Consider the following 24316-nt stretch of genomic DNA (forward strand, 5'->3'; position numbering starts at 1 on the left):
TGCCATTTTGAACGTAACTAGATGATGACCATCGCCAACGCCATCTTGTTGTGTCTTTAAAACGGTTAGTTGCCCTCAATTAAGAAAAATAGTATTATTATTCGCCAATAGATGTCGGGAATATTTAATTATTGAAAACACGAATAAAACAACATTTTCTGAAAATAAATCGTAGCTAGATCGATTTATAGCCCCCGAAATCCCCTGTATACTAAACTTTATGAAAATCGTTGGAGCTGTTTCCGAGATTCAGATTATATAAGTATATATTAATATACAAGGATTGCTCGTTTAAAGGTATATGATGTATGTATGGCTGGCAATAAATTCTAAATTAAAAAGAATTTAATTAAAACATTTGGAATTCTATTTTCAGATGCAATTATTAATTGATTAGTGTTTTGTTCTCAGTACATTTGTATATTTTTCATCAAGACACGATAAAAATACGAGTAATTATGGAATAAGGGTTCCGTCGCAGTAGCAATGCCGCACAAACGACTCACTACATTAATATCGTGTTCGGAGTGAGCACTACGAGTATAAGCCTTGTCATCTAAAGCCTTCGTCAAAAACAACGCGTAATTAGCGCGCGTCAGAGCGCTAAACTAACGCCGCGCTATGACGCCGAGATGTGTTGTACTACTATGGTAACATACCGTCAAACAGAGCCCGAGCGCTATAAGTACGCAGCGCTCTGTCGCGGCGTTAGGACGCTTTGACGTCAGGCGTTGTAATTTTTTACAAATTTTATTTTAGCGTCCGAGTGAATGTGTATTAAAATACTAGATAATGCCCGAAAAAATGATATACATAGTTAGAAAATACTCATACTTATACAATGCCACATCTGAATTACTCGATTTCTTAATACTTTTAAATTTTCACACTGCTATCGAAAGGCACTATGATTTGGCGAATGCGTTGCGTCAAGGAGCGTTAGACTCATCTAGTCAATTTGAAGAGCGCGACGTTAAGTACGCGGCGCTAAGTACGCGTTCTGTTTGACGAAGGCTTTATTGTCATGTGTACGCACGTGATCATGTAAGAGCAAAAGTTAATGTATGGAACGAATGTTTCGTTGATAATGAAACTCAAAACTGACTTCAAACTGAAGCTTATGAATACGGGAATCCTGTTAAGCGGACTAAATGAATTTGTTACGATTCTAAGCTGTCCGTCTCATTTTAAATGGTTAATAAGGCTGCCTGTTGTTTCTGTATTTCTCACAAATTGTTTCTAAAATTTTTTAATAGCTAATCATTTACATAGTTTGACTTAACGAGCATTCCGATTCTTACTATTGTGGAGCGAAGTTGACTGCCGTAAATATTTTAATTTCTTTATTACGGAATTGGCTTAAGGGCTTTAGAAAATGCACAGATACATAAATAGATTTGAATTCGTATTAATTATTGACGCGGTTCTTTTAAGACTCAAATTGTATTGACGTTTAGATAATATCTTTTTAATTGATATACACATTGATTGTCTAAAAGTGAACCCGAGACAGTATTTATTTAAAAGAAAAGTGTTCTTTGGCTTTCCTCAATTAAGTTCAGCATCAGTGAAGCGTTAGATATGATGACACGTTCGTTTTGTTACGTGAAACCTGGCGACTTTGCCAAAGGTTGTTAAATTTGCCATGACCCGACTTATAAGACAAAATAATTTATAACGTCAAAACTTTATGTTTCTTAACGTTTGCAATAACTTTGAAATAATTTTGAATATTTTGTTGGCAACATCTTATTTTTTTTGACAACCCAGATTTGAAAAAATTGACATTTTTGGCCGTTACATTTTTCAACTGCTAAGTTCGTGGTAACTACGTGCTCCAGAACTTCAGTGTAAATAAGTGAGTTTTATGTTTTGTAGGTAAGTTAAATTTTAAAATAACATTCTTAATAGTGTTTTTTTATCAAAGTTATGGTAATTTACGTTCTATAAATTAATTTAGTCTTAAAATCACTGTTGGCAAATTTGCTAACCAGATACAAAGTTTTGGTGATGTAAACTTTGCCATGTTTTCTGTGAGGCTAGGGCTGTCACAAAAATATTAAAAAAAAAATACTTTTATTGTTACTTAATTTCAAATCCAAATTATCATACTTCTATTATTTATATGGATGGATAAGTATTTGTTACTCTTTCAAGTAAAGACTACTTAACGGATTTTGCTCAAACGTAGATAACTATATCCTATATATTATTCTGATCTATAAAATAGTATCACATTAAGAGCTACGAGCTTAGAGTAGTAACCATGAACGCTATCACGGCAAAATCATGGGAGTCAGCTAATATAAGTATAAAATATTCAATTATTTTCATTATATCATTTTAGAACATGGGCGGTAGCCGTTCAAGACGTGTGCTGGGGAGTAGATCCTATAAAAATTATTCGGCTCAAATGTTAGACACCGCAGTGGATCTGGTAAGCCGCAAAATTATTTCATCTTTAGAGGCATCAAAGCAATTTCTAATTCCCAGAAGAACAATAGACAATAAAGTGAAAAAGAAACACCCAAAAAAGCCAGGAGCTCAGCAACGACTTACTGCTGCCGAAGAACTAGACATAATAAAAGTACTCACCGCGGCAGCAGATTTTGGGTCACCTGTATCGAGATTGGAACTTAGGCTCATCGTCCGCACATACTTGAACAAAAATAATAAGGGGCATTTGTTTAAACACAACCTTCCTGGAAAGTGGTGGGTTAAAAATTTTTTGAACCGCCATAAAGAAATGCTAACAGAAAGAGCCGTGCAAAACATTAAAAGAGTTCGCGCTTCTACTAATACTGATGACTTTGAAAATTATTTTGAAAATTTACGTAAATCTCTTGATAAAATACCGGCTAAAAACATTTTAAATTATGATGAGACTAATCTCTCGGATAATCCTGGTTCAACGAAATGTATTTTTAAACGTAAAGTAAAATATCCGGAACGTATAATGAATACTTCCAAAGGAAATATTTCTATAATGTTTGCTGCGACGGCGGATGGTACTCTGTTACCTACATATACCGTTTATAAGGCTGAGCATTTATGGACAACGTGGTGTGAAAATGGGCCTGGCAAAGCGCGATATAACAGGAGTAAATCTGGTTGGTTCGACTCGACAGTTTTCCAAGACTGGTTTAATTCAGTTATCATACCATGGGCAGACAAACTGGATGGTCCAAAGTTGATTATAGGCGACAATCTTTCAAGCCACCTTAATATTGATATAGTCAGTAAATGTGAAGAACGGAACATAAGATTTACTTTTTTACCACCAAACTCAACTCATATATCCCAACCACTGGATGTGGCATTTTTTGGTCCCTTAAAAAGAAAATGGCGCGATATTTTGACCCAATATAAAATACATAATCCAGCAGAACCTCAAATTAACAAAGCCCACTTCCCCATGTTGTTAAAATCTCTATTAGAGGCTATAGAAATAAATAGTAAAGCAAATATCTGCGCTGGATTTAAGGCAACAGGCATAGTGCCTTTTAATCCCCAAACAATATTACGAAAGATACCCGATTATGAAGAGCAAAACAATTATACAATCGATACCGCGCTCTTAGATTATTTGAAAGCCAATCGTACAGCGAACCCTCTACAAAAATTAAGAAACAAAAAATTAAATATTACTCCAGGTAAGTCTATTTCCTCTCAAGAAGTTCAGTTATTCATGACGAAAAAGAAATCTAAGTTATCTAGAGAAACAAATCGAAGTAACATTAACGAAGCTCAACAAACTTTTCTTGATCTAGAAACGAATCTTGATGCAGAGCCAGTGATCGATGAGCCTAATTCAAAAACCCGACCAAAGGTTACTATTCTTTCAGAAGTCAGATTTAGTCCATATAATTGCGCCTATGCAGATTTGACAAAGATGCTTCCACAGAATCTTAAAAAGGTAGATAAAAGCTACAACATATTCAAATCTGAAAGTAAGGAGAATCTGCCCGTAATTCAACCTGAAGAAGAATTTTTAGAGTACATAGATTACGAAAACCAAATGCCATCAACGTCTGCAGATAATAAAAGGTTGATACTTAAAAAACCGGAGTCATGTAATGCAAAAAAGAAGATAAAGAGAGACAATAGTGACGACAATAGCGAAAATAGTGACAGTTATTCCTTAAGAGATACTTCTGAAGATGAATGTTTTATACCATCGGAATCAGAGTCATGTGAAGATTTTGAAGAACAAAATGTACAAAATACAGTGAAAAAATGTGAAACTCTTCGGATTGATAGTTACGTTTTAGTTAAATTTTGTGGGCCAAAAACCAACAAATACTATGTTGGAAAAGTATTGGATATTATTGATGATTCTGGTATGTATGTTAAATTTATGAGGAACAGAAAGGAAGAATTTTATTGGCCACATATCGATGACATTAGTTATACAGTAAAAAGTGACATCGAAATTATCCTAGGAATCCCTCACGAGGGTCGAAGAGGTACTTTAAGATTTGACTGTATCGACTTTTCAAAGTATAATGTTCAATAATATGGTTATGTGCCCATCGGTATGTCATTTATGATGATTCCTAAATGATTGATGAATGGTGAATGATTTTATAATTAGGTACATTAAGTATTTTCATATTTAATGATAACTTAAAAAAATTTAACCCCAAATTTTGTCTTATGCTTGATTATGTTTCTTGTTACAACTGATTAACAAAGTCTTTGCTTTATCTTGAACACTAAATATTTTTTTTAAATTTCTTGGGCTCTTATCATTTTAATCTTTGGTTTTACAAAATTATCAAGATTACCTTACAAAAAAAAATTGATACTTTCCTTTATGTTATTGTGATTTATGTCGATCTCATATCCTCGTTAAGGGTTTATTTATTTATTGATAAGTTCAAAGATTTTAAGTTCCTAAACACTATCATAAGATTGGATAAGTTTATCATTGTAACTGATTACCAAAAGTACTATTTAATTTATCCTATCTTTATTAAAGCGTATTTTATAACCTATATATTTTAATAAGATAATTTACTGATAGACTGAAAGATTTTATGCTCCTAAGCATTATTTTATACTTGTTTGAATATATGGTTAAAATAACTGATTATACTATGTAGGTACCCTATATTTATTAAAGTTTTTTTAAAACCTTAATATTTTTTAATCTTGTGACAACCCTGACTCTCATTTCTATTTTGTTTGAAAAAATCTAAAAAGGGCGGCTAAATTTGCCACATTGTAGATATTTCCATTACTAGCCGAGAATATGATAAAATTTTAGTATAATTTTACTGTGACCAAGTCTGTGGCGATGACAACAGTGGCATTTTACAGTAATTCCATTTATTTCATTTAAAATTTGGGTATGGCAATCTTACCAAAAGTGACGGTTAACTTTGCCATTTTTGTTTTTGGACTTAAATATCAATTATATTTAAGAAAACAATAGATATTTGGTTACATTTCAACTATGCATAAAATGCACTATCAAGCTGATTGATTGCTTTTTTATATTCTCATAGAGATTTTTTGAGAAAAACCTTTCCAAACTTTTTTATCCGCCAAAAAGTGGCAAAGTTGCCAGGTTTCACGTACCTCTATGCAACAATATTAAGTAGTCATTTACAAGAACAGTTTCGTTTTGTAAACCACTAGGGACTACCGTTGTGTGTTTTTTGTTTGGATATTAGATAAATTATTTTAGTCTCATTTAAATAGGAAAAAAATTTTTTTGGGGCGTTTGAGTTTTTAAATAAACTTATAATTCGAAATGGCGGAAGAAGTAAACAGTAAGAGAGAGGTTCAGGTGCACGGAACTGGAAGAATAGTGAAGAATGTTCTGGTGATAAGTTTGGCGTTTATGACGCAATTCACTGCGTACAGCGTAAGTATATTTTAATAGCGTTTCAGTGTGACCATTGGTAAATGTGTATTCGAAATACAGCAATATGTTAAAATAATTCGTTAGCTAAATATAGGCTCAGTGTACCTTAATATAATTACAGTCAAACCTGGATAAGCGAGAGTTCAAGGGAGCACTATCTCATTCTCGCTTATAGAGGTTTCTCACTAACCCGAGTTTCTCACTAATGCACCCTCTGAATTTCATTTCGCGATTTTCCGGATTCAAACGCATTCACTATTTTAAGTTTATCACTTAATGACGGTACTTTAATTTTCCGTTTTGACATGATGCAGAACAGAACTTTCCTTCGCAATTAATTAACGATAAACTGAGTAAGTCCGACAAAGAGGACGGTACACAAGCACACGTGTCCATTCGAAAAGAATGCGATAAAATAAAAACGTTATTTAGTTCCATTAAATAGAATAGTTTCAATATTGACGAGAAAACAATACAAAAACAATGGTAGGAAGTTCCACGAAAGTTAAGAATGTGTCATAAAATAGCAGATGTTAAGTTTGTAATTTGTTTTGTCATTTGTTCCTCCTAAATAATATAAATAAATAAAGTTCGACTGTCGCTTATAGAGGTATAGATACGTAGCAGTCTCACTTACGGAGGTCCATGAGGGAAAAACGACTCTCGCTTACAGAGGTTTCTGTTTCTCGCTAATAGAGGTTTTGGGAGGTTAAAATGACGGGTCCTGGCTATTACTCTCACTTATAGAGTTTTCTCACTTATCCAGTTCTTACTTACCCAGGTTTGACTGTATAACATAGTCCATCTTCCAACTGCTTAAAAGGCAAATATAGCAATGGTTTTGATCAAAACATTACCAGGCACTTAATTCGTAACATCAAAATAATCCCAGATCCCCGTATTATAAGTGCTTTTATTAAGTTTATTACTACTAACTCTATAAAATTATAATTATATGTAATGCATTATTCTCTGTACATAATCTTTATTATAATATGTACGTTTATAGAGTAACATTAATTTTGTGTTAGTCCCAGGCACCATTATTATTGCCAAAATTGGATACTTTTCATAATATAAAGTGTGTTTAAATAGCTCGACAATGTTCCATGTGTAGCCATAACACGACAGTGGCAGAAACTGCTGAAAGTATCGGCAGATTGCCATTAAAAAAAAAAAACATAAAATAATCAAGATTTGTAGTATTATTCCGTGTCAGCGAGTCGTAGACACAATAAAAATCTAATTTTACAATTTACGAGTATTTTCGCGTTTTTTTTAACTGTCATTTTATTATTTCCAATGCTTCGAACACTACAGTTTTCATTATCACGGACGGACGTGCCTCGAGAATGATGTAATAACAATAAAAACAATTAAAAAAAACGCGAATTCAAACCGTACCTATCAATAATGAAATGCTTATTACTGTACCACTGATATTCTATAATCGATATCAATGTTCGATTATAATCGATTTCAATACGTGCTATTATGTAAAGCAGTGATTGATATAAATTATATTTAATAATAAACGCCTACAGTCCAACAGTCCCGTTTCGATTGAGATAACAGATATTTTCGATTATTTATTACAATAATAATTATAATACATTGTAGTAATTGATTTACCAAGTGTTTTTTTATTGCCACCGATGCCGGCAAACGAGTTTAAGGCCAAACTCATGGTTGCTGATTGCTAAGGTCCATAGGCTTCAGAAGAAATCAGAAGAAACAGTCCAGAAACATTACATTAAACTCGCACGCACCGTATTAACCTTGAAGGACAATTCGTCTTCTCGCATTAAAACTGTATAATCTCAAAACTTACTGATTTTACAGGAGAGTGTTTTAAAGCTTAAACACGTGATATTTTTAATATTAATCATCTTTGCAACATTTATTTGTTATGTTTTACCAGTTACATTATCTGTCTTTTAAAGTAAGATAAAATTTTGTATTAATTTTGTTGATAGTAGTCAGAATATAGGTAAACTAAAAAAAAAACTAAAACTAAACTACGCTCTTTTCACAATATTTATGAGAAAAATACTGGTGATACCAAATGATTCCGCATATTAACTCAGTTTCGAATATTTTTGGGAATTGTACACTTTTAATGCGAAAAGACGAATTGGCGAGAGACTGTTAGAACCACCTGGGGGCTCGCAACAAAAAAAAATCTATGATGTTTTATTTAAACCCTAGATTGTTATACCTCGTTGAACAGCTGATGAAACGTAGATATTGTTAAGCACATCTTGCGCACTTGACACACATGTCACAGCCCTGCGACAGGATTAAGCAGGAAAACGCTATATAGCTGTTTAAGCATTTGATATCTCCTAATTATGTGTTTGCGTTTACCAAAACGGTTCCATAATTTTTTCCCCTGTCTATCCGCTGGTAGCTTAAGGAACTATTCTAGCTATGCTTTGTCTGGTAAGTGAGCTCACGGGCTCAACGTGAGAGAGTTTGCTAAAATCTGCCCTAGCAAGACAAGCATGGACATCATAGACATCAACAACTTTCATGCCGTAAGTCACTTTGTGACACGAATTCTATAATACAACAGCTGCCCCACCATTTAAGAAGGCTTTGCCCTTGGCATTGCTGAAGTCCATGGGCGACGGTAACCACTCATCATTAGGTGGGCCGTATGCTCATCTGCTTACAAGGGCAATAAAAAAAAACCGAACGTATTACTGCTTCGCTGCAGAAATACGTAAGGTAGTTTCTACCCGTTTACAAGACGCCTGATCACCAGCCGTTTAAACTAGTCATTAGTCTTATAAAACTAGGATTTTTTTTTTTTGTTACTACGCTTTTTTTATTAGTTATAAGACGTATGTATATCTGTAACGGAATCTTTGAACATGATGTTGACCCTCTTCAAAACGTCGGATTAACTCGAAATTTGGTATACTTATTAAGGACCGATGACAATTCAATATAAAAAAATATATATTTAAAAAATTGAAATTCAACTATAAAATGAAAAATAAGTAATATGTAGTTTAAAAAAACTAACAAAAGGTATTAGTAGTTAAAAATATTTTATGAACAGATATGAGTAGAAGGGTTATTTTGATAATATCCTGAAAAGCACCCCAGGTTTTTTTTATTTATACAATAAAATCATTTTTTCTTACACTATTTTTAATTCAAATTTATTAAAATTTATTTTCTATTTTTAAGTTGGATTTTCTATAAAAGCGTATTTTGTTAGTTTTTTTAAAGTAACTATTATTTATTTTTTCAATAAATGATTCGTATTTAGGGTGCGGCGAATCTGCAGAGCTCGATAAACGCTAGTGCTGGCCTCGGAACCGCCGCACTGGCCGCCGTGTACGCGGGACTCATCCTCTCAAACATATTCCTGCCTGTATTTGTCATCAAGTAAGTAGACACTTTTTTACTGGTGGTAGGACCTCTTGGGAGTCCGCACGGGTAGGTACCACCACCATGCCTATTTTTGCCGTGAAGCAGTAATGCGTTTCGGTTTGAAGGGTGGGGCAGCCGTTGTAACTATACTTAGACCTTAGAACTTATATCTGATAACTGAACTTATATCTGAACTTATAACTGAGCGGTAGGCAGCGGCTTGGGCGGTAGGCAGCGGCTTTTGCGGTAGGCAGCGGCTTGGCTCTGCCCCTGGCATTGCTGGAGTCCATGGGCGAGGGTAACCACTCACCATCAGGGGGGCCGTATGCTCTTCTGCCTACAAGGGCAATAAAAAAAAAATATCTCAAGGTGTGTGGCGCATTTACGTTGTAGATGTCTATGGGCTCTAGTAACCACTTAACACTAGGTGGGCTGTGAGCTCGTTCACACGTCTAAACAATATAAAAAAAAAAGAAGCAATTATAATTAATTAAAAAAAGTAGTTATTTTTTTATTACTACTTATATTTACTATTTATTTTTATAGTATATGTCGGCGTTACACCAGGATTTACACACATAAGTTCTTTTACAATGAAAATACAATACAATTCTATAAAACTTTAACATTACTTGTTTACAACAAAAAGCCACGCCTGAGTTATTCAGTGGTTTTTACACAATTAGCCATTTTGTGTTGGTTATAGCAACTACAACTTCTTTTATACAAACAAATGTAATTACTGCGAAACAATTCACAAAACATAGCTTAATATTCAAAATACATATTTTAGTGATTTTACATGACTCACATTTAATTTATTTTACATTAATTACTTTTAATTAATATTAACTAACATTGTTATTATCCAGCCTAATAATAGATGGCGCCAACAACATCATTGCATAACAATTACAATACTTAATTAAATTATTAGTACTGTTAATTATAATATAAATTATTATTAATATTTATGCTTTATTCATATTTAATCATTTATAGTCATTTGTGTTTTTAAACAATAATATAAACATTAAATATATTCTGAACATTTTCACATCAAAACAGTGTCTGCTAATAATTAAATATGGTAGAATAACAGTTTTGTTGCTAATAATAAATAAATATTAACATAGAATAAACTAAACTATATATTATTAAGTTAATTATTGCCAACAGTGGCATTTGCGCCCATACGGCCATACTGATTCCAGCGCGTCCCTTGCGCTGTTTTAGCATTTCACATAACAGTAAACAAGGCATATCCCCTACTGGGATCTACCCAACACACAAGGCACCATTCATCCTTACGAGATCTAGCTAACACACAAGAGGATTACCCAACGGGATTTACCCAACACACAAAGCATCACCCATACGGGTCTAGTTAACTCGCAAGCCATCACCCTTACAGGATCTAGCCAACTTACCAGGTATCACCCTTACGGGATCTAGCCAACACACTCGGCATCACCCAGTCGGGATCTAGCCAACTCACAAGGCATCACCCACTTGGGATCTAGCCACCCCACAAGGCATCACCCTCTCGGGATCTAGCCAACCCAAAAAGCATCACCCATTCGGGATCTAGCCAACTCATAAGGCATCACCCATTCGGGATCTAGCCAACTCATAAGGCATCACCCATTCGGGATCTAGCCAACTCATAAGGCATCACCCATACGAGATCTAGCCAACTCATAAGGCATCACCCATACGGGATCTAGCCAACAAGACCAGGTTTAAGGATTCGCATGGTGGCCCGCCAGCGTTTTAGGAAGGATAATTGGATAGGAAAATAAAAGTAGCCACTTTAACAAATTATCAATCATTTTACAGCAGAACAAATCTCTATGCCCATACGGTCAATTTTTCAGTTATCAGAATCCTCTGACATTAAGAGGATAGATTTACCTGTATCAAACCTTTACCATTACCAAACCTTTACCTTTACCTTTATCAAAACACATTGGATGGTACAGACCGCTCGTCCATCCATTTCTCACCAGCTGATTCAACTTCCCCTAATTCATCATTCAGCGGACCATTTCCAATTTGCTTTATTTTAATGGCAGGTAGGGAACATCATCCTCCTAATGCCTCTGCATTTTTATTTTATTTTTGTGCTGTAGCTTTTAATCAACTGTAAATCTTAAAGCTGCCTGTTAGAGCTTATTAAATTATATTTTACAAACATGTGACATTTATGACCCATCAATAGTTCAGCATGCCTGTTGACCATGCTCGTTCTCTTTGCAATAATGTGGTACTGAATTTCATACTGTTCACAAGTTTTTGAAACTTCTGAATTATCTTTTATCTTGGTGATTTTTATAAAAGTGACAGGGTTCCAAAAATGTAACTAAGAATTTTAAAGCAGAAATCAATACAGAGATCTGTGCAATCCTTTTTCTTGACTAATAATAAAGTGGCATCCCCACTAGAAACCTAGGGTGCAGAGAGTTAATCACCCACTCATCCAAAAATAAATAATTATGAAAGGAAAAGTAATAATATGGAGCTACTGAACAGGGATGAGCTGTCTCTTATTATGACATTTTATTACAAGTTTATTTTTATTGTAAATGAACTCCTCACAATAAACAGGAGACACAGTATGTACAGCGTTGTACTATCCTATCCAAATTAATTATTTCAAATCCAACTTTTATCTGCCTGATCACCATCTATGAGACATGATTTGCAAAAGTTACATGATGATTGAATAATGACTCCAAACTTGAGCATTTACTGGATAGAAACTTATAAAAATAGATAAGTTCTCTTCAAAGAGTGCAACACTGAGAAGTTATTTTTAAAAGATTAAAACCTATTAGGATGTCAGCAAGACTGTCAGTATTACCATATGATTATGATTACCATATGAAATTCTATAATAGTTCTAGTATTTTTCTCCATTAAAAGTCACAATGCTTTGTTTTGAAATCAGTTGACCCCTTATGCTCAAAAACTTTACATGAAGTTGTTTAGCTTACTAAACTAGATCTGCAATGATTTAAGTCTTATTAGTTGACCCCTTATGCTCAAAAACTTTACATGAAGTTGTTTAGCTTACTAAACTAGATCTGCAATGATTTAAGTCTTATTTGTGGTGATACGTTTGTCATCTTGACGGCGGTAACAAGTTTTCTCGAAATGACGCAAGTGACGCAGTAACCACATTTAAAACTTTAGTGTTACTAAAAGTGCCACGAAGACTGAGGGAATCATTATGTGATTTTGATAAAACTGAATTATGTTTAGATTATTAACATTAAATTAACTGTATTTTCAATTTGACGCTTTCGGAACGTTTTTAGAATCGATATTATTTAGGAAGCGAAATACATACCACTGCGTATTTCTCAATAACTTGGATCGAATAGGTAAATTTAAGATAAATACCTGAAATCAGTATTTTTACCATCTCAGCGTCAGTAGCTTTTCCAAAACATCCACGGTCTAGAACTCATTTTAAATATCCACATCCTTACTGAATACATGGATCAGTTCGTCCCTCACTTGCTCCAATGCGGTTCAATACAAAGACCAGATATCGGCTTAATGCTTATGTCTTGCTTGCTCTTTTGAACTCGATGTTCATGCGATAAAACAATTAGCTTCGTGATAGTTTCGTCCACATTTCCGCATCGGTCTTGATGTCACGCCCTCATCGGAGTTAAACGGCGGCAAATAAAAGTTATAATGCCACCAAAAGGGTACAGCATTTGCAGATAACATCACTTTTCGCCATTTTATTACAGGTTGAGATACCCATCACTTGTTCAACAGTGGGTTGCTTCATTCGGGGGCTTACAATTAATTTTGGGGCTGTGATCCCACTTCTGATGTCGGCGTTACACCAGGATTTACACACATAAGTTCTTTTACAATGAAAATACAATACAATTCTATAAAACTTTAACATTACTTGTTTACAACAAAAAGCCACGCCTGAGTTATTCAGTGGTTTTTACACAATTAGCCATTTTGTGTTGGTTATAGCAACTACAACTTCTTTTATACAAACAAATGTAATTACTGCGAAACAATTCACAAAACATAGCTTAATATTCAAAATACATATTTTAGTGATTTTACATGACTCACATTTAATTTATTTTACATTAATTACTTTTAATTAATATTAACTAACATTGTTATTATCCAGCCTAATAATAGATGGCGCCAACAACATCATTGCATAACAATTACAATACTTAATTAAATTATTAGTACTGTTAATTATAATATAAATTATTATTAATATTTATGCTTTATTCATATTTAATCATTTATAGTCATTTGTGTTTTTAAACAATAATATAAACATTAAATATATTCTGAACATTTTCACATCAAAACAGTGTCTGCTAATAATTAAATATGGTAGAATAACAGTTTTGTTGCTAATAATAAATAAATATTAACATAGAATAAACTAAACTATATATTATTAAGTTAATTATTGCCAACAGTGGCATTTGCGCCCATATATACATATATATCATACTCGTCGAGGAAATAAAATATATTTCGGAATCACGTAACATAACTGAACATATAATACCATTACCTAACCACTATTTACTTACTCGTAACAATTTTCCTTATATTACCAAACTTTTATTCAAGACCGACTTCTAACGTCTGCAAGGTCAAGGCAAAACAAAAAGGACATGGGCCATTTTCGGCCCAGCTCCTCGTGCTCTCAAGGACATTAATGAAATATCTATAGAAAAAAACATTACATTTTTACATACTTATTATAAAATTTAAGGGTATTTTAATGGTGGGATAATTACAATCATAAATAAAAATAAAATAGCATGACTAAGCTACAATGATAATATTGAAGGAGTTGCCTTAGGTAAAATATATCTATATTTTAAACAATTCACATTAAATCTTCTTAAAAAAACATTATATTAATTTAATTATAGTAATAGAAATAATATTTAAGCTAATGATGATGCTAAAGTGTCACTGTATTGAGAGCAAAATCATATGATATAACCTAAAATTCTTATCTCATTTTTTAAATATCTCTGTATCCCCATGAACGATATTGATTTTAATTTGTTTATATTAAAAGGGATATATAGTCTTGTGGCGTTTATGAACGCACATTTTTATGATGCGTAAGCCGGAACGCACGAGATGTGGGAAAAAGAATATAGTCTGTGACACGAGACCTTTTTTTTACCGCCAAATATTTAAAACGTAAAAATAATTTATAATGTGTTAAATAAGTAATATAATGTAATTACTTAGAATTATTTATGCCGCTACAACAATAAAATTTATATTGTTCCAACTGTGGTGTTAATTACATAAAACACGACTTTACGGCGAAATAAAGAAGGGACTCTATATGAACTCCCTTAGTCTGTTATTTAAACATAATTTCATTACTGTCCTTGAACTTCGCTTAGTGGGCCGTGCAATGTATGGAGAGTGGTCCATGTCCTTTGGAACTGTTTCGAATTTCCCGTTTCCAGGTGGCTCGGTACGAAGTGGACAATATCCTTCTCGTTTCTCACGTATATGCCGTATATAGCGGCGCAGCTGTATCCCCGATTCTACACCATGATCCCGGCGGGACTGCTCGTGGGTCTAGGCGGCGGACCTTTATGGTGTGCCAAATGCACTTATTTATACGTCGTAAGTAGAAAAGTAACTTAACTAAGTTTCCGTAACAGGAGCGTGATAAAGTTTTCATGCGTATTCAGAATGCTTAGAAATTAATTTTATAACTTCATTAATATGCATAACCAGTTAGAACAAAATGAAAACAAACCAAAATAGAAAAAATTATGAAAAAGGAAATCATCAGCGAGTACAATCGAATTTTGAAGACCCAAAGAATACTAGTTTTAATAAATGTAGTGAAATACCAAGCAATATAAAGCATTCTTTCAATGCTTCTGGGGAAATCTGAAACTGTCTCCCCAATATTGTGTCAATAATATGAGTTGATTCCATTAAGTGTGTAGGCTTTGTTGGTTCTTCATCAACCCTCCTGTTCAAAACAATACATGAAATATGAAGAAAATTTAACATGTCAGAGGTAAGAAAATTTTTTTTGCAGACATGAAAATTGCAGAATTGCATTGCATTGAGCATTGGACCTTTGGGAGATTAACACCAAAGGGAAGATCTTCCACCGAGCGGACGATATTGCTCGGTAGACCGATGGCCCAAACGTTATTGTTCGGAACTTAATTTGAAAATGTTTGAGATTCAGACATCTGTCAAATATCTTGCGTTGTATGATGGCTACACGCCACAATCTCTTCTCGATCCCTTTTTTCCATCGCACCAGATCGAATGAAAATTCATCTACAGTACATATTCAAAGATCAAAATGGTTCTTTTTTAGCGTAAATGCAACGTGACTCGCAGCTTTCCTCATTGTCAGCTATTTCAAGGCCCTTTTTCCTATCTAATCACCGGTGTCCTTGAGGGTCTATTCTGGCCTCTCCGGACGCGTAAGTGAGCTCACTGAGGTCAATCTGAAAAACTGCTAACATCTGCCCTGCCTGCAAGAGCCGTGTTTCGCTGAATCTACCATCGGATGGAAATCGCGACCCACTGAGAAGAGTCGGCGAGAAACTCAGTGGGTTGTATCTGTGGGCTAATCGAAAGCCTAAAAGCCATCGCTGTGTAAATGCCTATTCACTATTCACGTCGCGATAACGGAACTTTAGCTGGTATTTACAATTGTAATAAAATTAAAAATGATATTACAAGTATTGTTCTAAAACCAAAAGTATCAAAAGAAAAATATAAGCCTGATAATAGGACCAAGCACACATTTTAATTATATAATAACCAAATGATACACATCTTGAGTCTGAATTGCATCGAAATATCAATTTATTACGCTTCAAATAGGAAAATGTGATTGCTTTATTGCATATGGTCGAAGTGGTTTGTAGGGACTGGAAGCGACAGGCAAGAGACCGAAGAGAATGGGATGCATTCGAAGATACCTACACTCAGCATTGGGTGGACACAGGTTGAAGAAGAAAAAAGAAAAGAAAATAAATAGGCAGTGGTGTTACCAATTCGTTTAGCGTTACAAGCCAAACCCTATCGGTTTCGTTGTCAATGAGTTACGCCATTTCAATTTCAGACACGGCGATTACTCTCATTAATGTTAATACGGTTTTAATTTCAGATGTCTGAAGCTCATAGTGCGATTTCGAAGATAACAGCCGAAGCGTTGCTCGTACGCTTCTTAGGAATATTCTTTATGATATTTCATACGAGCCAAATTTGGGGTAACCTCATATCGTCTCTAGGTATAGTATTTCTAATCTTATTGTTATTTTTCTTTAGGTTCCAGAGACCGTTATTGTGTTAAAGTATGTTAAAAGAAAAATAAGCATAGGACTCAGTTTAGGTTTTTTGTAATTTAAGATTTTGCTTGTGTTGCCTATTAGGGTTTCGTATCAGGTATTCCATATTCGGTTACATTTTTGTTGTCACACAAAAAATAATAATCGCACATTAGGTATATAATGTATAGGTAACAACTACATATATATAATTTGATTAAATATCTGACAAGAAATAGGGGAAACTGCCGGTTGTCCGTCAGCTTTATCGAGGTTGATGTATAGATTATACAACTTATAACAAAAAAGAAAACCTTCATGAATAAAATAAAATTAGAACATCATCAGTGTAATCGAAGTCACTTAAATATGAATTATTATACTAAGGGTAAGGTCTTCATAAAATTGAAATAGGGCCACATGCGAAGCGCCAGCTTTCAAATAAAGAATCATTAAAATCGGTTCACCTAGAAAATAATTGAGGTAATAACGCACATAAATAATAAAGACAAATTGACGACCTCCTTCTTTCTTTGAAATCGGTCGAATGACGAAACCTCATCACTGTCTAATGATAGCTCGTTGTTGTTATTGTTGTAGTCCTAGGGTACCCTGCTGTTACATAGGACCCTCACAAGTTGTATCCATTTCACGATGTCTAATGATAGGTACGCATTAAGAATTTCGTTTAGACTTTGAAGTCAGCGTGGCCTAAAGGGTAAGACGTCCGGTGCATTCTTATCCCGCTGGCTGGTACCAATTTTTCTAATGAAATAGGTACGTGCTTAACAAAAGTTCACGATTAACTTCCACGGTGAAGGAATAACATTGTGTAATACAAATCAAACCCGCAATATTACAATTTGTAATGATACCGCAGTTGTGTGGAGCGAATTTCTTGCCGAGCGCAGATGCAGGCGAGGCGCTGGTTGCGCAGCCCCCTGAGAAAATCCAAATGATCTCTGGCAAGTTTTTTAATTTTTTATTTTTAAGATTGAAAGTTTACTGGTGGCCCTTAGGCCTTTCCAGTTTCACCAGGACAGGTGGGCGAGCAAAGGCTCAGCCAAGAGGGGCGGGATTTGCTAACAACTGCCCGAGCGCCTCCGAAGGAGATCTAACAACTCAAGAGCAATTGTTTCGCGAATGAATCTACTACCGGATCGGAATCGCGACCCGCTGAGAAGATCCAGCGAGAAACTCAGCGGGCTGATGCATGGGTTAGGTTGCACGTCGACCTCTTTGTCGAGTTCGACGAGTACGGTTACCGGGGTCCCTAAGCCTGCCCCTAGTATTAGAGCTGAAGGCATCTAATGCAACGGTTATTGGATCTGATGGATCCGTAAGGACGTGTCTAGGGCGTCGACGGTGACTGGCTCCTGCATGATCAGGATTCGGGGAGTAGTCAGCGGCGGCAACGATAAGGCGATTATCATGACGCATAGCCTTATCGAAGTATCGTTCCGACGCTGCCTTCATGTATTTCCGAATTGATTCGAGGCCCAGGTCGTCTTGTAGGTCAACGTTCCTTACGAACCACGGAGCCCCGACAGCTAACCTACAAAAGCGGGATTGTAGGGATTGGAGGGTGTCTATGTGTGTGCGGGCCGCGTGAGCGAACACCACGCTCGCGTAAGTCATGACGGGCCTTATGCAAGTTTTGTAAAGTGTCACCTTGTTCCGAAGGGACATTTTACTCCGCTTACAGATCATGGGGTAGAGTCTACCGAGAATAAACGCGGCACGGTCACGGACTGATTTTATATGCGGGCGGAATGTCATCGATACATCCAGGGTAACGCCCAGGTACTTGACTCTCTGGCAAGTTCTTACCTTACATGTCTATAAAAACCGTGTAAAATCATCATCATTTTATATCACGAAAAGTATATATCGAAGGGTGCAAAGGTATTTGGTTTATGCGACATTTTTGTAACTGTACAGATGAGCCATTTAATGTTTAAAATTTGTTTTTTTTTTATGATATATATAATATATAATCTATGATATTAACTAAAAAAAAGAATTGTTGATGCTGATACGAAATAAAACGCACCTTTCATTACAATTGTCTCATATTAAGCGAAATGTCGCTTAAAGCTTAAAGCCTTTCACCCTTCGATATGTAGGATTGGGATCGTGGCGCATAAAATAAAACTATTCCACTGTTGCACTTTAATTGTTCTTTTCCAAAATGTTCTTTGTTATTAAAAAATGACACCTTTTTTACAGCTTGCTCGTTCAATCGTCTTCGCCATCTTGTTTTTCTCTGTCATTCTCTTTTCTCTTTCTTACGGTTTTCTCTCACTCTCATCTTAACATTCTGTTTCACACTCTTTTCTTACGTTCCGTTCTTACCAATCCTACACAATATCTATATATATTAATACGTGAAGCAAAAACTTTGTATCTCTTTTTACAAAAATTGCGCGGACGGAGGAGTATGAAATTTTCCACACTTATAGAGAATATAGAGAAGAAGTGCACAATGCTAATATTTTTTTAAAATAATGCATAAAAGATACATTAAATCAATAAAGAAAACATTACACACACTACATACCATGTATTTGACGCACACACGCATGCATACTATTTATTGGCGAACTTTTGTTCTTGACGTCTGCTGTCAAATTGAGAATAGATTAAATATTGTCTTTATTAATATTTTTTTATCGAGTAGCGTTGGCGAAATTTATGATTATAGTAGTATAAAATACAATCATAATACTGTACAAACTTACAATTCCAATTAATTATAGTCGAATTTCGACTACTGCGAGACCTCTAGTATTTACAAATTTCTAACTAAAATACTGTTAGAGTTTAGTATGCTTTACAGTTTTCGTTCTCGCTGTTGACTGTGTGCTGTGTATGTGTTCTTGCGATATGTTTCATGCTTGTGTGTACTGTAGTAAGCCTTTAGTTGACTATGGTTATGTTTATTCAATGAATTTTTATAAATATTTTATTTTATTATTATCTTTAATAAACCATTATTTTCTTTGCACGATTTCTAAGTTTACCAATGTATATAAAGTAAATAATAAAATATTAATCACACTTAATAACACAGTATAAATATATAAATCGTAATGTATATTTTCGATTCTTCTGGACATTTAATATTTACAATGTAATCGAGTATTCACATCATATAACTGATATTCCTAAGGCATCCTGGTAGCTTAATTATTAAATACGATAATTATTACGAGGAAGCTATCGTGGCCTGAAGGATAAGACGCCTAGTCTACTCGTATTGAACGACCCGACTGTACCGGTGTTCAAATACCGCAGACAGCCATATTTTTTTTGGAATGTGTACTTGTGATTTGCTCACTAATGAGTTCTAGCATGAAGGATTAAAGTCGTTGAATAAAAAAATAAATTCGCTGAATTTATATATTTGCGTAATTGTCGGTGGTTACGTATTCTCAGTTTAAGCTTGCACGGGTAGGTTTTGCCACCCTGCATATTTTAGGGTCGAGGCAGTGATGCGTTGACGGATGGAACAGCCGCTATGCCGTACAGTTCGGACTTTGAACTCACGTCGGTCTCAGTGTCAGTAACGACATTGTGGTGTCTATGACCTCAATGATCTAAATAATAAAATATTTATGCTTTCATTTGCAGGAATTTATCTAGCTTGTATGGCTGGAGCTGCTATTATAGTTGCCGTTGGAGTGGATCCGATGAAAAAGTAAGTCTTAGGACATTTTTAAATTTCGCAGTCTCGTGACCACGCTAACTTTAAAGTATTCGATACGTCGGATAAACATAATTAAATGAAAATAGTAAAAGCAAGATTCGATCGTAAAGGTTTTCATTATACCCAATATACTTATAGATAGACGGCAGAACACCGTGGATCGTGAGGAATATTGACCTTCACGACCACTTGGAATTAAATTCCATCAGTATTTGAAGTCATTGTCTGAGCGCCATTTTCAGAAAACGGCTTGACACGATAACCCTCTCATCATTGCCACCGGTAACTACCTATATACCCGGTCCAGAGGACCAAACGGCTACCGTCACCTAAAACGCGTCACTTTGGATCCTCTTGATGCACTTTCAATGCTTTTCGGAATTCTAAGCACCTGTCACTTTTCTTGTCGAACCCGTTGAATGCGACGAAGATTTCGACTATTAATTTTACTCCAGACACAGCCCATACAGATACAATAGATACCATAGCTATAGTTGGTATTATTTTTCGGGTATAGTTTGTCGTTTATTTTTTTAAATAAATTGCTGATGGTCAAATTAATTTAGTTAATAAGCAGCTTAGCTTTCTTGAATTTTCACATGAATGTGACATCTTCATACTTAATATTGCAGGTTTGATACGAGAGGCAGCGGCTCTGGTACGGGTCTGTCTGGGTTGGCATTGTTGGCCGCAACTCTAAAGCTGCTAATCGAACCGAATCAAATCTTAATGATTCCAATAAACGTCTTCTTAGGATTCCAACAAGCGTTTTTTGGGGCGGACTTTACTGCGGTGCGATTTTATTATATATATTTTTTCTACCTATTCTAGTGACGTCGAGCAGTCATGCTAGATTCACCACCGAGCGAGTCGGTAAGCTCACGGAGCTCTAACCTGGTGACTAGCCCTAGCAAGAGCAGAGCACCGGATCGTAATCGCGACCCACTGAGAAGATCCGGCGAGAAACTCAGTGGGCTGTCTCTGTGGCTTAATTTGCTCGCGGAACCCTTCGTCGTAAGCGACGGGTTCGACGAGGACGATGACCAGTGCTTGAGGTACCTAAAAGCATTGTTATTGGATCGGGAAGATCCGAAATGAAGTGCTTAGAGCGACATCGACTGTTTACCATTCGGTCCCTAGAATCGGGTATGGCGGTGCGCTGATTTATTTGATTATTGTGGTTCATCTGTAACTAGAAATGAAATATTCTGGTACTGATATTTCTAAAAACATACAATTCTTCATGTTGCCGTTCTTATACCACAAATTGGTGTGGTCGGCATGGCATGTCCTCCTATCATGCTGCATAGGGATTTGGCTTGAGTTTTACGACCCGTTTGCCTTACTTTGAACCCTTCTTAGGTTATATCTCCAGTATATCAGTTACAACGTCCCATAGGGAAATTTTTCTAATTCTACTTTTGGTGTTTCTATTATTCATCTGTTTTTGATTCTAAACATTTACATAAAAATTTAGATTTTCAAACACCAAAACGATAAAAATAGCACATTACATTTTATTCGTTTTTCTCTACGTTTTTCTATATTTGTAATTCGTCCTTATTAAGTTCTTATACAGCATTTGTTATGTTCAGTTCATTCACGTAAAATATATATGAATTAGTATATAGATAATTTTATTAGAAGAACAATTAAAGTTCTCACTTGACTGGTTTTTATATCAAACGGCAAATGAGGTTTTGGTTTTTTTTGGTCTTCAACATGGGAATTTGTGCTTGTTGTTTCAAGTTGGAATTTCAAGTTTATTATTTTACGATTGCAGGCCTTCGTGTCTTGTGCCGTCGGCACGGGGTCCGTTGGTTTTGTTATGATGACTTATGGATTGGCTGATGCAATAGGCTGTATCGTAAATGGATATATAGCAAAGGTGAGTGTTTTCAAATATTAGTTATAGAGTAAGTAGAGAGTCATAGAGAGTAGAGTAATAGAGTTAGCTTAGTGTTCAAAACTTAGACCTCAATATGATTTTGTTCATTTTACTTAAAGGGCACAAAGACACCAGACGATGGTGTCGCTATTAACAATACCGAAACTCTTTAAAAACAATAAAAAAAAAATAATTATTAACTAAGAATAAAAAAATATTTGCAGTCATGGCAATGAAGCGTTTTGTCGCTTTGTCATACAATAAATTTACGTAAATACACATCGGTACAGTGCCCCCAAAATTTAAATTTTATTACGAGAATTATTATTTCTTAATCTCAGAAGGCGTTCTGGAATAAATGTTAAGCTCCTATAATATCTTTAAAAAAAATCTATTATACTTTCCTGTGGGACTTAAACACCGACATAGTAATATCGGTTTATACAAGTACACTGGACGTCTCATCCTTTAGGCCACGATGATTTATTTTATTATGATGACGATGATTAATCGTAGTGATTAAGCCTGCCCTTTTACAGTTATTTTTGAGCTGGTGGGCCTTCTGAAGTGGTCGTACGGTCGTTACCAGAGCTCCACTCTCGAGTAAGCCGGAGCCTACCTGCCCCTTTTTGATAAAACTAGAAATGCCTCTAACTCAAGAGGCATTTTTAGCTATGCTCACAAGTATAGCTCCATAAAAAAACACTAAGTCAGTCAATTTGAATTGAATTTTCCTTTTTCAGATAATCGATCGTCTGCCTTTAATATGTATAGCTACTATAATAAACATTGCTATTTTGACGACGCTATTGACGTGGCATCCTAATGGTGGACAAGCCTATGTGCTCTACATCATAATTGTTGTTTTGGGATTCAGCGATTCGATCTGGATCGTCCAGATTAATGGTGATGATAACTTTTAATTTTATATTCATCCATTTTCTTAAATCATGTAATTCAAAAAACTTGAGTTCAATCGCACTAAATGAATTTATACTAAAACTAGCGGCCCGCTCCGGCTCTGCTCTGCTATTTTATTTTTTTTATATAAAAGAACACTCATTGCGAATAACTATAATAGTTAGACATATGCTGTCGCAACACTTTTTGTAAATAATAATGTGTTCTACAAAGTCGTAGAACATTATTTTATTCTATCATCAATAGTTTTCGCAGGGCACGCGATGTAAAGAATATTTTAGGTAATTTTTTTACACCTTGGGTTACATTATTGGAGTTTTAGTAAGGACCGCTAATTTTTTTCAATAAAGATCATAGCCTATGTCATTCGGGAATAGTGTAGCTTCCAAACAGTGAAAGAATTTTTAAAATCCGTTCAGTAGTTTCGGAACCTATTCAATACAAACAAACAAACAAATCCTTCCTCTTTAATATTAGTATATAAGTATTGTTGTAAAATCGGTTAGGGCTTACTTCAGGCATATTTAGAAATCATTTTACTTGTGCAAGGTTACACGTATTGCAGTACTAGTATTTTTTGTAAAAAGAAAATCCATTAAATTTTATTTACATGTTATATTTGATGGTGGTGTGGAGGGTAAAAGAATGCTGTTTGGATATTACGTCGTTACACTAGTGGCACGGTCATATTGTGATGTTTATATTCGTCCTGGTTCTGGTTCTGGTTTATAATCAGTATCTGGTATTAAAGATTTTTTATCAGTTTATTTCTTTCAACAGCGTACTATAGCATTTTGTTTCCTGGAAGAGAAGAGGCAGCTTTCTCAAACTTCAGGCTATGGGAGTCGGTCGGTTATATTGTAGCTTACGTGATCTCTCCATACCTCAGAACCAGCGTTAAGACCTACCTTATGTTATCATTACTAGTTTTAGGATTATCATGTTATTTCACTGTGGAATATCGAGAAAGAAGGAAAAAGTCGAAGTTGAATACGCCTGATGTGGGTTGTGATAATTTCGCTTTTCAGATTTGTGAGAAGTAGTAAAACATATTAACTAAATTTGTGCATTGTGTTATTTATGACCTTAAACATAATATTTCAGAGGTACTGTTTGGAGTACAAGGCAAATATTTGTCTAGCATCTTTAGGCAAATTTGAGGGTCTTTGTCACTTAAAGTTCGTGATATAATGTTAGTT

At 34.9% G+C, this 24316-nt stretch overlaps 1 protein-coding gene across 9 annotated transcripts; it reads left to right on the forward strand.

The window, feature by feature from the left end:
* Positions 1–561: 561 nt before the first annotated feature.
* Positions 562–24178, forward strand: LOC101739049 (UNC93-like protein). Of its 9 annotated transcripts, none has more exons than XM_038012494.2 (10): positions 564–1878; positions 2348–2437; positions 9153–9271; positions 14758–14920; positions 16440–16563; positions 20233–20299; positions 20941–21100; positions 22092–22196; positions 22940–23102; positions 23898–24178. In XM_038012494.2, the coding sequence occupies exons 2-10, from the start codon at positions 2351–2353 to the stop codon at positions 24158–24160; spliced, it is 1251 nt and encodes a 416-aa protein (XP_037868422.1). In that variant the 5' UTR covers positions 564–1878; positions 2348–2350; the 3' UTR covers positions 24161–24178. The 9 variants fall into 9 exon arrangements, with proteins under 9 accessions (XP_062525781.1, XP_037868419.1, XP_037868418.1 ...); XM_062669799.1 differs by having other exon boundaries at positions 564–1858; XM_062669798.1 differs by lacking the exon at positions 2348–2437 and adding an exon at positions 5679–5872 and having other exon boundaries at positions 564–1325.
* Positions 24179–24316: the final 138 nt, after the last annotated feature.

This window comes from Bombyx mori, chromosome 8 (assembly GCF_030269925.1).
Source record: "Bombyx mori chromosome 8, ASM3026992v2".
In the NCBI taxonomy this organism is placed as follows: domain Eukaryota; kingdom Metazoa; phylum Arthropoda; class Insecta; order Lepidoptera; family Bombycidae; genus Bombyx; species Bombyx mori.

Coding starts and splice junctions, on each gene's coding strand:
- LOC101739049 (XM_038012491.2), top strand. CDS start 2,351: ATGGGCGGTAGCCGTTCAAGACGTGTGCTGGGGAGTAGATCCTATAAA.